The sequence below is a fragment of the Myxine glutinosa genome, chromosome 1, assembly GCF_964187855.1.
Source record: "Myxine glutinosa chromosome 1, kmMyxGlut1.1, whole genome shotgun sequence".
Taxonomy (NCBI): domain Eukaryota; kingdom Metazoa; phylum Chordata; class Myxini; order Myxiniformes; family Myxinidae; genus Myxine; species Myxine glutinosa.
In genome coordinates this window covers 294,567,661-294,581,387 of record NC_136261.1, presented here as the reverse complement: position 1 = coordinate 294,581,387, position 13,727 = coordinate 294,567,661, and the positions used below count along the sequence as shown (strand labels likewise).

Here is a 13,727-nt window from a genome sequence, read left to right as displayed (position 1 = left end):
GTCACACACACAACCTGTCCAACAAGTTTTGTCCAAATCCATCAATAACTTTTTGAGATATCCTGCTATATGTTGTTTAGCCCTATCTATCAATGGTGAAAAATCACTTTAAAAACAAAACAAAAACAGATTCTCATATCCGAATCCATATTCAGATCTTCACCAAAATCGAATATATTTGTCCCTGTCAGACACCCAACCGGTCCACCAAGTTTCCTCTAAATCCGTCCATAACTTGGTTGGATAAGTGTCCACCCTTCTCCCCCCCCCCCCCCACCTTTCCTCTAAATCCGTCCATAACTTGGTTGGATAAGTGTCCACCCTTCCCCCCCCCCCCACCCCCCCCCCCCCCACCCACCAGATATTCTGCTCACAGACAGATAAACATAGACAAACAAGCAGGGGTGAAAACATAACCTCCCAACCGGGCCAATCCATACTAAGTTTTGCATATGTGCCGGGGGTGCCCAGGGTAAATTTCTGGGTACAACCTACTCCCATACCCACCGCCCTGCACCCCCATCTATCACAAGACAATTCTCCATATATTTGTGTGTTTGTCCAAAAATCAGAGAGACAAAAACCCGCTGGGCCAATCCACCAAATTTTGCCTATGTGCTGGAGGTACTCAGGGTCAATTCATGGGTACAATCCACTCCCATTTCCCCTCAACCCCCATCCGTGTCTGGGGGTACCAAACGACTGCGACAGTCACCCTCTTAAAAAACCTCCTGCTGGATACTCGCATCCAAATATCGCATCATTGTAATATGAGCTCCTGGCAGTATGGTGGGCCACGGATAATTTACCTGAAACGAGATTTACAGAACCACCATATGAAACCGTCAGAACAAACATAATCTACACAGAGATTGTGTCAGGTTTGTAAATTGTATTGATTCAATAACAACAGGTTCAGGAATGTCCAGGAAGCAAGCACTAAACAATAACAAATTGGATCCAATTCCGATTAAACTAACCCTAAGATGGCCATTACCGACATACGCGCCCACAAAGAGTTCAAGTAACAGCAGATCCTATGCCTTCGGCCTATCATGCATCAGGATAGAGAGACTGGGGTAATTCGTAAGACAATAAGAGGTGTTGGGCCAAACCCAGTAAAAGCTGATTGCGAGAACATCCTGTGCAGGCCAAAGCGTCCCATGCTGGGCGACAGAGACGTGAATGTGTGAAGTGGGCGTTGCGGCGGTTGGATGGGTCGTGGCTTCCACTTGGCAAGCTGCCAATTGCAGTGCCCTCCCGGCATCGTGTCAGACAAGTTCTCCCCTGGATTTCTGGCTGTCTCCACCTTTTATAACCTTGCCCACCGAGGTCACTGCCTGATGATTCAGGCCCATCCCCTCACCATTGGTCCGTGGCCTGACCGATGTGTAGGGAACCCCCTTCAATGACACTTCACCCAATTCTACCACGGCCTCCAAGGGGGCTATGTTTTCCCACCTAAACTTGGTGCTCACGGCCTTGCAAGCGCTGAAAAGAGACATTTATGACAGCAAAAGGAGGAACTAGAACAGCACTCGGTGGAGAACATAGTCTCCCCTCACGAGCTCATTCTGCACAAAAATACTGTCGCGTGACTACCCTTGGTGAATACCTTAGGGTAGCACGGAAGGCCAAACGAGCTTTAACTCTGAAGCGTTCAGTTCAAAAATATAGCGGAGAATACGCGTGGGGGAGCAAGAGGCAGGGGGGGAGGGGGGACCGGAGCATTTACCTTCACGGATCCCACCGGGAGTCCTCAAACCTGCAAAAAACAACTCACACAAAACGGATTTAAAATGTCCAAAAATACAGGGTTTATTTAAATAAATGCAGGTACAAAGAAAATGCGCGATAAACTTAATTGCTAAATGGGATGTCCCCACAAACAGACTTGAAAACAGACGAAAGGGAAGGATAACTGAAAGTAAATGTGTGTGTGTGCCCTTAACTCTGATCGCTGGTGGGGTCTCGGTCAGGGGTCATCAAAATTCCCCGGTGCGTCGGCGGGAACCGCTCGCTTGTTGGCGGGAACTGCCCGTTCATTGGCTGTAACCACCCGTTTGTTGGCAGGAACCCGGCCTCGCTGTGTCTCGCACTACAGCGAGCCAGCACCGCTCGTCCACTCGTCGTTCCTGCCTGGAAAACTGCAGCTCTCCGTCCGTGGCTCTTCCACCTCTTCACGTCTACCAGCAAAGTCTCGGAATGCGGGCATTCGCGTTGAAGCCTCCCCGTGCAGAGAGCAAGCACAACCATTCGCTTTGACATCCAGAACGAGAAGGGGAAATGTCCGCCGCTCCAACTACTGGTACATGGCGCCCTGACGTCATCGGTCGTGCTTTGCCAATCAGCATGTGCTTCTTACCAGTCCTCCTGTCAATCAAAACCCTGACCAATCACGGCTCCTCGGGGCGTGGCCTTGGCCTGCCCGACCTATGTGTACCTCCAAAGTCAGGGTTGTCAGCGGCAGCGCTCAATGTCCTGGCTTCCGGTATGTTTTTATTATTAGGGCCTTTAAATGTGGGATTCTGGCTACGTGTCTATGGTGCTGTGCCAAAAGGGACATAGGAAATAAATTACGGAGATAACGACGTACAAGGGATAATTTCCCATAATCCCTGAGCTAATTAACATACCCCACTCCTCGTAATGTGGACGAAGATACTGTTGGGTCTGAACTTAACCTGACAGTCCGGTCGAATACAAAGTCCCTACTTATAGTACATCGAGGTGGTTCTTCTTCTTCATGACAATCAGAGCACACTAATCTATACATTATACCAGGTCTACCTGGTAATCACTGCCTACCCCATACAAACATAAAAAACCCCCACATAGAATGCTGTGCTCTCAACATCTCACAGTGATTTATCAGACGACCGGCCGATACCATAGGTGGAAACTTTGGTTAATGGCAAGGTGAACGAAATGTGAACGAAATGACAACTGACAACATCCTGTAACGAAATTGCAGGGGTTAACTCTCTATTCCACACATCATATTTAACCAATTGAGCTGACAATCGGACAGCTTGGGAAACGGTTTGTATTGAGTCAGCAAAAGGCACGCATTTACAAGGCAGTGTTATAAAAGGAAAGAATTGATACTATGCCGCAATTTTTCCCCCTATCTCCACCCTCTTGTCTCCCACTCCCTTTATTGTCCCCCGTCGCACAGCGGAGCGAAAGGGGGACTATGGTTTTCCCCTCCGTCCGTGTGTCCGTCCTTCCGTCCGTCCGTCCGTCCGTCCGTGCGTGCGTGCGTGAGCTAAGGACCGCATTCGAATTTGGTGTGTGGGTGCAACCCACGTCAAAATCCAAGATGGCCGCCGCCATGTATGTCTGATGCCATGTATGTCTGAACATTGTGAGCTGAATATCTTGAAAAATAAGCCAAGTACCAACTTCTAATCTGGTGTGTGGGTGTATCTCGGCACAAGGAAGAAAGCTGTTTAAAATTGGGTCGCCACGTCAAAATCCAAGATGGCCGCCGCCATGTATGTCTGAACCTTGTGAGCGAAATATCATATCATAGCATGTTTTCTGCGTCTTCCACTTTGTCAACTCACATCACTTCCCCGACGGGGGACCGAGGCGTAATGCTTGTTATATGTTATATGTGTTAGCTCTCATATGAGCCTCGACTATGTACACAAAAACAAGACCAAAAGTCTAACAGCGGTGTAGCCGGGCTTATAATATATTATAAACCACAAACACATATGATTCGCTTTTCAAACAGTCGCTAATGCTGTTTATAACATTAAACAAAGAAATTTGGAGGAATCTCGACATCCATGACGTAAGTTTTACCTCCAGAACTGAGCGAAGATCTACTGTAATCTATATACCCCACAAGGGTTGGAGGTGTGCTCATTTACCAAGTAGCTAGCTAGCGCTTGCCAAGCCAGCCATTCCTTAAGGGTTTTGAATGGAGTGCTTGCTCGAATGCTTAAGCCACTTGGTGATCTCTCCACAAGAAACTTGGTAAATGAACACACACCCAATGTTCTTGAGACCCGACCATAGATCGACTGTAAACTGTAATTTATATACTCCAAAGAGGAATGACCCTTTCTGCAGCTCCCGTAGTGAGCGGGTGTAGGCCTACGAGTAAATTAAAATGTTGGTCGGTGGAGTTAGCCGTCGTAAGGACATCATAGACATAATGACGTAACGGACACAAAACTGCCGCTACTTTAATATGTAGAAGATGATATATTTTAACTTCCAATACGTTTGTAGTCACTACGAATGGATTAGTGTTACGATTAGATTTACTATAATATTAACGTTATGTTATCTTTATTTCGAAAATGATATTACCATTAAAAAACCGAGGCTAATTCCTTACTTCCTCGGTTATTAATATTAGTGCCGAACACCGCTTAGATCATTGATCATGAACCATACACCGCTTCAATCCATTAACCTTCCATTCACGACATTGGGATTAAGGTGTTATGGTTATATTTACTATATTATTATTATTATTATTATGAAAACGATACTACTGAAACGATACTACTGAAACGATACACTACTGTATTAAGAAACCTGGGCTTCATTTGTCTGAAGCAGTCCGAAGACGAGTCATAACGCCTTAGGCCGATATGTACCGTTTTGTTGGAAGAGACGTAACGCTGATGCTTTCGATATTTGATGGTCATTTTAACAATCGGTTTGTTTGTGTTTCACACAGAATGAAAAACGTAAAGGTAGATCATGGCGATTGTGATATATGACAGGTTTGATGATATGGTCGCCTTGAACAGCATATTAATCAAAATGGTGGTGTGCGGAGTCAGCCGCCGTACCGCCATAATGACATCAGACGTAATCACATCACCCTGTCATGTGACCAGATCCTCAGCTCTGATTGGTATACGTTTGAGGGGACATACATACATACATACATACATACAGACGGACAAACACCGTTCTAGATGTCTTTGCCTGATGGGCTACGCGGTAAAAATATCAATATAAGTATTTATATTGTGCATGCAGAATGGAAATTAATATACAAAGGGTGCACAGTCACCAAGTAATGACACCAAGTGTAAGTAGTCGTTTCTCATGAAAGTCCAAATAACCCAATCTTGATCGGGTGACCCAACTTGTTAGTTATAAATATGATGACAATCATCAATGCCGGCAAACTATTAGCATAATGCAAAACGAATAACCGCATGAATCAATAATAAGAAACGTTTGTTACCTGATGATGAATGCAATTTTTAACAGTAAAGAGGAAATCTCGATTTTTCTCAACGACTGTCCATAGGAGGCATGATCGAAGACTTCTGGGGCCCATCCAAGAAACTTTTGGGAGACCTGAAGTTCTTGGGCAGTCTGAAGACGTTCGATAAGGATAACATTCCGATAGCCGTGATGAAACGTATTCGAGAGAAGTTTATTGGCGATGCAGACTTCCAACCCAGCGTCATTAAGAACGTGTCTTCAGCCTGTGAGGGCCTCTGCAAGTGGGTCCGTGCCTTGGAGGTGTATGATCGAGTGGCCAAGGTGAGGAGCACTTGCATAGCGAAGGAAATGAATGGTTAAATCGCTTGAAAGTGGCAAATTGAGGAGATAAACGAGGAAAGTCCGAATATCTTGTTTGGTCTTTCATTGTGAGTGCTGGGCTGGGCTGGGCTGAGTGCTTATCGGTGTAAATCCTAAACACATTGTTGATTTGTCTGTCGTGTGCTATTGTCCTTATCACCTTATCGACACCTAAGGTTGACGGAGGTTATGTTTTCACAACTGTCTGTCTGTCTGCCTGTCTGTGTGTGTATAGGATATCTCAAAAAGTTGTGGATGGATTTGAATGAACCTTGTTGGAGAGGTTGGGTGTGTGACAAGGACGAAACGATTCGATTTTGGTGAAGATCTGGATACTAGAACTTAAAAAATGTTTTTGGTGATTCTTCACCATTGATGAGCACAGTACCATGAGAGATAATCATGAGAATTGATTGAAAAAGCTGAAGTCCCATTTGTTTTGCAGGTCGTGGCACCAAAGAAGGAGTGCCTGAACAATGCCGAAGCAGAGGTGTCCATTCAAAACACAAAGGTGACCGCGAAACGGAATGAACTGAAGGTTTTGGAAGACAAGTTGGGGGCCCTTAACGAAGAGTTTGAGACTATGAACACCAACAAGCTGAAGCTGGAAGCCAACATCGAGTTGTGTTCTTGCAAGCTTGAACGTGCTGAGAAACTCATCGGAGGCCTTGGGGGAGAAAAGGACCGGTGGACCGAAGCAGCTCGCCTTCTGGATATTACGTACGCCAACCTAACAGGTGACGTGCTGCTCGCTGCCGGAACCGTGGCCTACCTCGGGGCTTTCACTACTGACTATCGTCGTGAATGCTTAGATGATTGGCACAGATTGTGCAAGAGATGCCTCCTACCTTGTTCCGATACCTTCTCGTTGAGTCGTACCCTCGGCGACCCCGTTGAGATCCGAGCTTGGCAGATCGCTGGATTGCCCTCCGACACTTTTTCAGTGGATAATGGGATTATCATGTACAACTCCCGTCGATGGCCACTTATCATTGACCCCCAAAAGCAGGCCAACAAGTGGGTGAAAAACATGGAGAAGGACAACAAATTGGTTATTCTAAAGCTGTCGGATGCCACGTACGTAAGAAGCCTTGAAAATGCCATCCAATTCGGCTCTCCAGTCCTCCTGGAGAACGTCGGTGAAGTCCTGGATCCTATGTTGGAGTCTGTTCTCCTGAAACAGACCTTCAAACATCAAGGTGGGGAGTATATTCGACTCGGGGAGAAGATAATCGAGTATTCCCATGAATTCAGGTTCTACATAACAACCACACTGCGCAATCCGCACTACCTTCCGGAAGTGGCAGTCAAAGTGTGTCTGCTTAACTTCATGATAACTCCATTGGGTTTGGAGGACCAGCTGCTCGGGATCATTGCGGCAAAAGAGAGACCGCAGTTAGATAAAGTGAAAAACCAGTTGATAGTGCAGGGAGCCTCGAACAGAAAACAGCTCAAGGAAATCGAGGACAAGATCCTGCAGGTACTGTCTTCATCTGAGGGAAATATCCTGGAGGATGAAACTGCCATCGAAGTGTTGTCTTCCTCCAAAACTCTTTCCGAAGAGATATCCGTGAAGCAGAAGATTTCCATGGCGACCGAGAAGGAAATCGACGAGACTCGTTTCGGTTACAGACCGGTTGCGGTGCACTCGTCCATCATCTTTTTCTGCATATCCAATCTTACCAACATTGAGCCGATGTACCAGTACTCCTTGAGCTGGTACATACATCTCTTCGTCCATTCAATTGTGCACAGTAGCAAATCCAATGTACTCCAGGAAAGGATCCAGATGATTACGAATCACTTCACACTCAGCATGTACAGCAATGTCTGCCGCTCACTCTTTGAAAAGGACAAGTTGCTCTTCTCACTGCTGTTAACAATTGCTCTTCTGAAAGGACAGGGAAAGGTAAATGACAACGTCTGGCGGTTCCTCCTCACCGGTGGCATTGCCTTGGAGAACCCGTATATTAATCCAGCACCTGATTGGCTTACGGATAAGGCGTGGTCAGAGATTGTTCGTGCTTCGGATGTCGAGGGCATTTCCGGTCTCCACCAGCACGTGGTAGAGAACATTACTTCCTGGAAGGCCATTTGTGATTCAGCTACTCCACATATTAAGAGCTTTCCCGGGACTTGGGATTCTCTCAGCGGTCTGCACAGGCTTGTCGTTCTCCGGTGCTTCCGCCCAGACAAGATCGTCCCCGCTGTGCAAGACTACATCTCAAAGAGCATCGGTAGCCAGTTCATTGAGCCTCCGACTTTTGACCTTGTCAAGAGTTTTGCTGATTCCAGCTGCTGTACACCCCTCGTCTTTGTACTATCTCCTGGTGCAGATCCAATGGCGGGTGAGATTCAATTTCATTTCCATATTTTCTTGATATCCGTTCCCATTATTCCCCTTTTACAAAGCCAAACAATCTGTTCATCACGTACGACTGTCACAATACAACCACAAAACTACATCAACCGCAAAACGACATCAACCGCAACTTGTGGCTTATGCTACCATATATAGACCACAAAAAAAATCGCAGAACTACATATTAATTATCTATGAGGTTGTTAAACCTAATTAAGAGAAATTGAAAATTTTCACGACTTCTTAGAGAAAACACGTAGTTCTGTGATTTTTTGGAAATTGCTCCTCGTACATCCTAAATTCAACATTTAAAAGTTTATGACACTTTTTAGCAATTTTGGCGGCCTTTTTGAGAAAAGATGGACGCCATGTTGAAATTCGAGTTGACTAATCAACTGTTTTTAAAGAGAATGTATCTATATACGAACATCACTGCCAAGTTTCATGCTTGTATCACAATCTTACTATAATTCACCAAATGTCCATCTCTCCGTCCGTCTGTCTGTCTGTCGTTCGAAGGTACTGCAAAAACGGCTGAACCGATCGCAACGATATTTTGGGTGGGTAATCCGAGGACCCCCTGGAGTAAAATAGGCTATATTGTTTTTCCAAGTTTTCCAATTTTCCAATTTTTCCAAACACGATGGAATAATATTTACCGATATGAACAGTGATGTGGCTTTTGTTGAAATTCTACAAATACAGTTTATTCTATGTACCAGGAGAGAGTAGATCGACTCCTGTTGAACTCTTCCTATATAAATGTGCGGCTCTGAAGAAACACGGCAGCGTGTGCAAAGCGACTGAGAAACAGGTGTAGCGGCTGCTTCCGTGTTACAGATTTGGCGCGCACTCTTCACACATAAACGTGCGACCGAGAAAGACGTGTAGCGGCCGCTTCTGTTTTTCAGAATTCAATCTTTTTTCAAAATGGGCGCCATGTACTGTTTAGATTTTGATGATTTGCGTGTGATATGATTTAGCGGATGTTTATATGAATCGTTTAAAATTTAAAAAACCCTTCAATTTCTGATATTTTGCCTTTCATTTGGGCTTCCCAATTAAAGCCCCACCCGTAGGGCGGTACCGTTGCTAATGAGAACAATTCAACTTAATAATGGCACCTATCTATAGAGAATAACTCATTTTCACACTGCTAGTTTCATTGGAATACAGATCAAATGGATAGAGACCTCTAATAAAGCAAATGTTAACCACCAAAGGTTTACCCTCTCCCACCCTGCTCTAGAGATTCTTTTTTTTTCTTCTTTTTTTTAGCATTTGGCCTTTCTTTTGTTCGTGTTTCATTTCTTCCATAAGGTTTGCTGAAGTATGCCGAAGATATCGGCATGGGCGGATCCCGGACACAGATCCTATCGTTGGGTCAGGGTCAGGGCCCGATCGCCGAACGCATGATCAATGAAGCGATACTCGCTGGGAAATGGGTGGTGCTGCAGAACTGCCATCTTTGTACCAGCTGGATGCCAAGGCTTGAGAAAATTTGTGAAGATGTTATCATACCTGAAAATACAAACGAGAACTTCAGGTATGGCCTGCTCGATGTGAATCACCTTCCTGTGATATTTCAACAACCCGTTCAGCTTTCTCCTTCACTAGGAACCCGTTCGGACCGCGATGCAGTCCCTGGCATTGGCGAGCGGGCCGAGCTGCCATACTCGCTTTGCCTTCCGCACCTCCTTTGCATCCAGTACGACCCGTTACACGTGGTGTTGAACATACGATAAATGCAAAGGGTCATGTTTTTTTTTACGTCCACAAAATGTGCGTACATAATATATTGTCACGCCTGAAGCTCCTGTTAACACACAAACCTCAGCGCTGAGACCGTAGTCTTGGGAAATGGACCGAATGATATTTTATTCAACTAATTGACTAACTTTACTGCTCTCAAAGGATCATTTCTTTGAGAAAAAAAATTATTTGAGAAAAAATTTTGAGAAACAAAGGCCAAAATAATGAAGGCAATTAAAAATTTTAAATGGTGATCTTCAAACTTCTGTACAATGATTGGAAATAAAGCAATTCCTAACCCACTGGGCACCACAGATCTCACTCATACAACAAAACAAGTAAAGGCAAGACTTCCCTTTCTCTGATGCGCAGGGTGGACGCCAGTCTCAAAGTAGATCTCTTTGGGAACCAGGTGTGAGACAAATAGCTCCCAAGAGCCAAAACAAGCATGATGCAGATGGCGTTTCGTGTGCAATGCCAGTAACAATTCACCTCCTCAAATAGGCCTCGTGGACTCCTGGTCTGTGATCGGCTCCTGGTCTGCTCTCCATCCTACTCCTTCACGCTCCAGAAAAACAGGGTGATGTCAGCTTGGGTCAATCCAAGAGATTAAGCCACAATTAGTCACCTCCAAAACTCCGTGATCAGTTTTGCTTGTCCTTCTTCCACACAAGGCTTTTGTGATCTCCGGTCTGAACAACGAGGCCTCTTCTTTCTCCTCATCTACAAGTCTCCTGTTCCCTCCTTTCTCAAGCCAGGTCTCTCCTGTTCCCTCCTTCCTGGGCGGAGTTCTCTCCTTTTGTAGTCCCGCCCATGTGGGCAGCGCCAATACAAAAATAATTGCAGATGGCACTTCCGTTTCCACAGCACATTACACCACCATGGCTGATACACACTGGATAGACAGATGTGTGACCTTTCTCATGAAAAGTTCTCACCTACTAGCCCCACCTACCACATGAGGTGTTCACGCCCACAAATTAAGGTCTAACCTATTGTTACATATTTATGTGAATGTATGTGGATTACCATTCAGGTCTTTGCTTATCCGTGTGTAGTATATTAAGGGTTGTTGTGATTGGAGGGTCAGGAGCCCTTCTGAACAAGTGGCCGGAAACGGAAGTGACCGAAAACGGAAGAGGAAAAGACACGAGGAAAAAAGGACGAGTAGTATTCTTCCTCGCCCCGCTCCGACAAAAGGTGGGATCGACCTTGCGCTGCGTGGAAAAGCGGCGTTCCGAAGCCTGTCTGGCGAGAGGAATTACCGGGACGTGTACCTGCCCGGTGGAGACGTCAAGTTGACGTGGGGCCGTACATCGACCCCGCGTCTGGCATCGTTCGCGGCACCGTCTAAACAGACGCGTGCGGGTCGCACGTTGGGGCCTAACGCGCCTTGCAAGCGGCGTGGGGTTTGGCTTGCTCTACCGTACCCGCTTCGCGTGGCCACGAGGGGCTGCAGCCACGGTGCCTGGTACGATACCTGCCCGGTGGAGAAACGTCCACCCGGGGTTCGTTCAACCGCCCGAGTGCGGCGACGCCGACCAGTATCTTGGTCAGGAGGGGCCCAGAGACATTGTGAGGAGCAGAGACCGAAAGGGGGTTGTGAGTACTCACCGGGACACACATACATAAGATGGCCATCTTACTCATAGGGAAGTGCTTGTGAATTGGGAATTGTTGATGGTTGTATATGGTTGATTGCTCGGGGAAAATCTCCGTGGTTGTGTCATTGAAATTGTATGGTCATTCCCATTGAAATATATCCTTGAACGTCAGTTGTCTCTTGGGTGAAATTCATATGGATTGCGTGGCGAAAGCGCATATATAATACAGCTTTCTGGCGAAGTTCCTCTCACGGTCCGGGGGTCACCGAGACCAGGTATTCACCGAGGGGACCACGTAACAGAATTGGGGGCTCGTCCAAATTACGATTTGCGGTTTCGCAATTGGGTCTACGTCCGGGATCTAAAATTGTATAACATAATAAAACTAGCGGGGTCACCCGTGGGAATCCCACGGGCATGGATGTGTGTGACATTTCGACATATTGAGTTATATGCTGCACATTCATTTTTACAAAATGGTTACTGGCAAGTCATCAGATCCAGAAATGGTGTGAATTTAGTTATTTCACATAATATGTGACCCCTCACTCCTCTCCACCTGACACTCTCCTGTCTCCACCTGACACTCTCCTGTCTCCACCTGACACTCTCCTCTCTCCACCTAGCACTCCTCTCCTCTCCAAACCCTCACATCCCTCTCCTTTCCAATCCCTCACCTCTCCAATCCCTCACACTCCTCTCCTCTGCAATCCTTCACACGCCTCTCCAATCGCGCCTCACACTCCTCTCCAATCGCGCCTCACACTCCTCTCCAATCGCGCCTCACACTCCTCTCCAATCGTGCCTCACACTCCTCTCCAATCGTGCCTCACACTCCCCTCCAATCACTCCTCTCCAATCGTGCCTCACACTCCTCTCCAATCACGCCTCACACTCCTCTCCAATCGTGCCTCACACTCCTCTCCAATCGCGCCTCACACTCCTCTCCAATCGCGCCTCACTCGCCTCTCCAATCGGCTTTCCCCGTCTCGTTTCTCTCCTTTTTCTCCCGTCTCGTTCTTTTTCTTGCTCCAAATCGGCCCGTCGGAATCGGAAATCGGCCCGTCTCGCCCGTCGGCCCGTCGGAATCGGAAATCGGCCCGTCTTGCTTTTGTGCTTGTGCGTAAATAAATTGTGTTCATGACACCATTTCTGGTGTTGGGCTAGCGGCTAGGGTGCCGGCTTAGGATCCTGGGTTCGAATCTCGGTCGATCGCCGAATTAATGCCAGGGGGGTTGACTCAGCCTGTCATCCTTCCGAGGTCGGCTAATTGAGTACCAGTTCACTGGTAATTCCCTGTTTGTCGTTGAAGGCGGCAAAAAGGGTTGGCGTCAGGAAGGGCATCCGGCCGTAAAACATTGCTTCAAAAAGGGGACAAAAAAACAACAACTACCACGGTCCCCGAAAAGGCCAACCCCCGCTTTGCGGGGAAAAATGGCCTCTAAACGGTGGTTTTTACACCATTTCTGGATCTGATGACTTGCCAGTAACCATTTTGTAAAAATGAATGTGCAGCATCTAACTCAATATGTCGAAATGTCACACACATCCATGCCCGTGGGATTCCCACGGGTGACCCCGCAAGTTTGCATTGACGTTCGTCGATGGACTCGTTCGCCCGTCTCATTCGTTTTCTTGCTGCATCCTGTTCAAGTCTGCGTTCTTCATCGATCGTCTCATTCATTTTGGAAATAGAAGTTTCCACGCAGCGCATGAATTGTCACGATCCTCAAGAGGAATTTGTCTCGTAATCATCAAATGATAAATGGCAAGTAAATTATATTGTGGAAAATTAAAGATTTCAAATAAACCTATTTAAAGTGTATTCGCACATAACTAATTTTAAAAAACGAAGAAATATCTCTCGGTAATTTCCTGAAACATATTTTACTTCCGGCTAATAATGTTGAATTAAATAAAAACGAAGAAATATATGTCGGCATCATTGTTGACGTTTTTGTGACGACTGTCATCAAACGAAAAAGTAATATATCTTAACGGAAAAGCAAAAGCGAATTTTTAATATATATCGACACGTTGCCGTCGGTGTCATGTTGGGCGGTGTATGATACACCATGACGCGATTTGTAAAAATATATCTCTGCATTTTCCCGCGTGTGTGGAATGTTCTCAATTATTGCTGACACCGAGTCCAAAACCATCGATAAAAATGAAATCATATGGTGAGTTAGATTGGAGATAAAGGCGTGAGAGAGACTCAATGGCCTTGAAGTTGAAGTTACAGGCGTTTGAGAATTCATTTCGTTCTATAAACGGCAACTTTCATTGGATTTCCTTCCCGTTTTTTTTCAACCGAGTCGAAAACTATGTTAGCGACTGTGAAAAATGAAATGATATATCGAATTTTTAATATGTATCGACACGTTGCCGTCGGTGTCATGTTAGGCGGTGTATGATACACCATGACGCGATTTTAAAAAATA

General features: G+C 46.0%; 1 protein-coding gene across 1 annotated transcript in view; it reads left to right on the top strand.

Annotated features, from left to right (window-relative positions):
* DNAH3 (dynein axonemal heavy chain 3) overlaps positions 1-13,727 on the top strand; it is a 403,897-nt gene that overhangs the window by 343,695 nt on the left and 46,475 nt on the right. Inside the window, exons 54-56 of the mRNA XM_078777885.1 lie at positions 5,288-5,526; positions 6,011-7,913; positions 9,248-9,473. Coding sequence (XP_078634011.1) covers positions 5,288-5,526; positions 6,011-7,913; positions 9,248-9,473 — 2,368 coding nt within the window. The remainder of the gene's footprint in view (positions 1-5,287; positions 5,527-6,010; positions 7,914-9,247; positions 9,474-13,727) is intronic.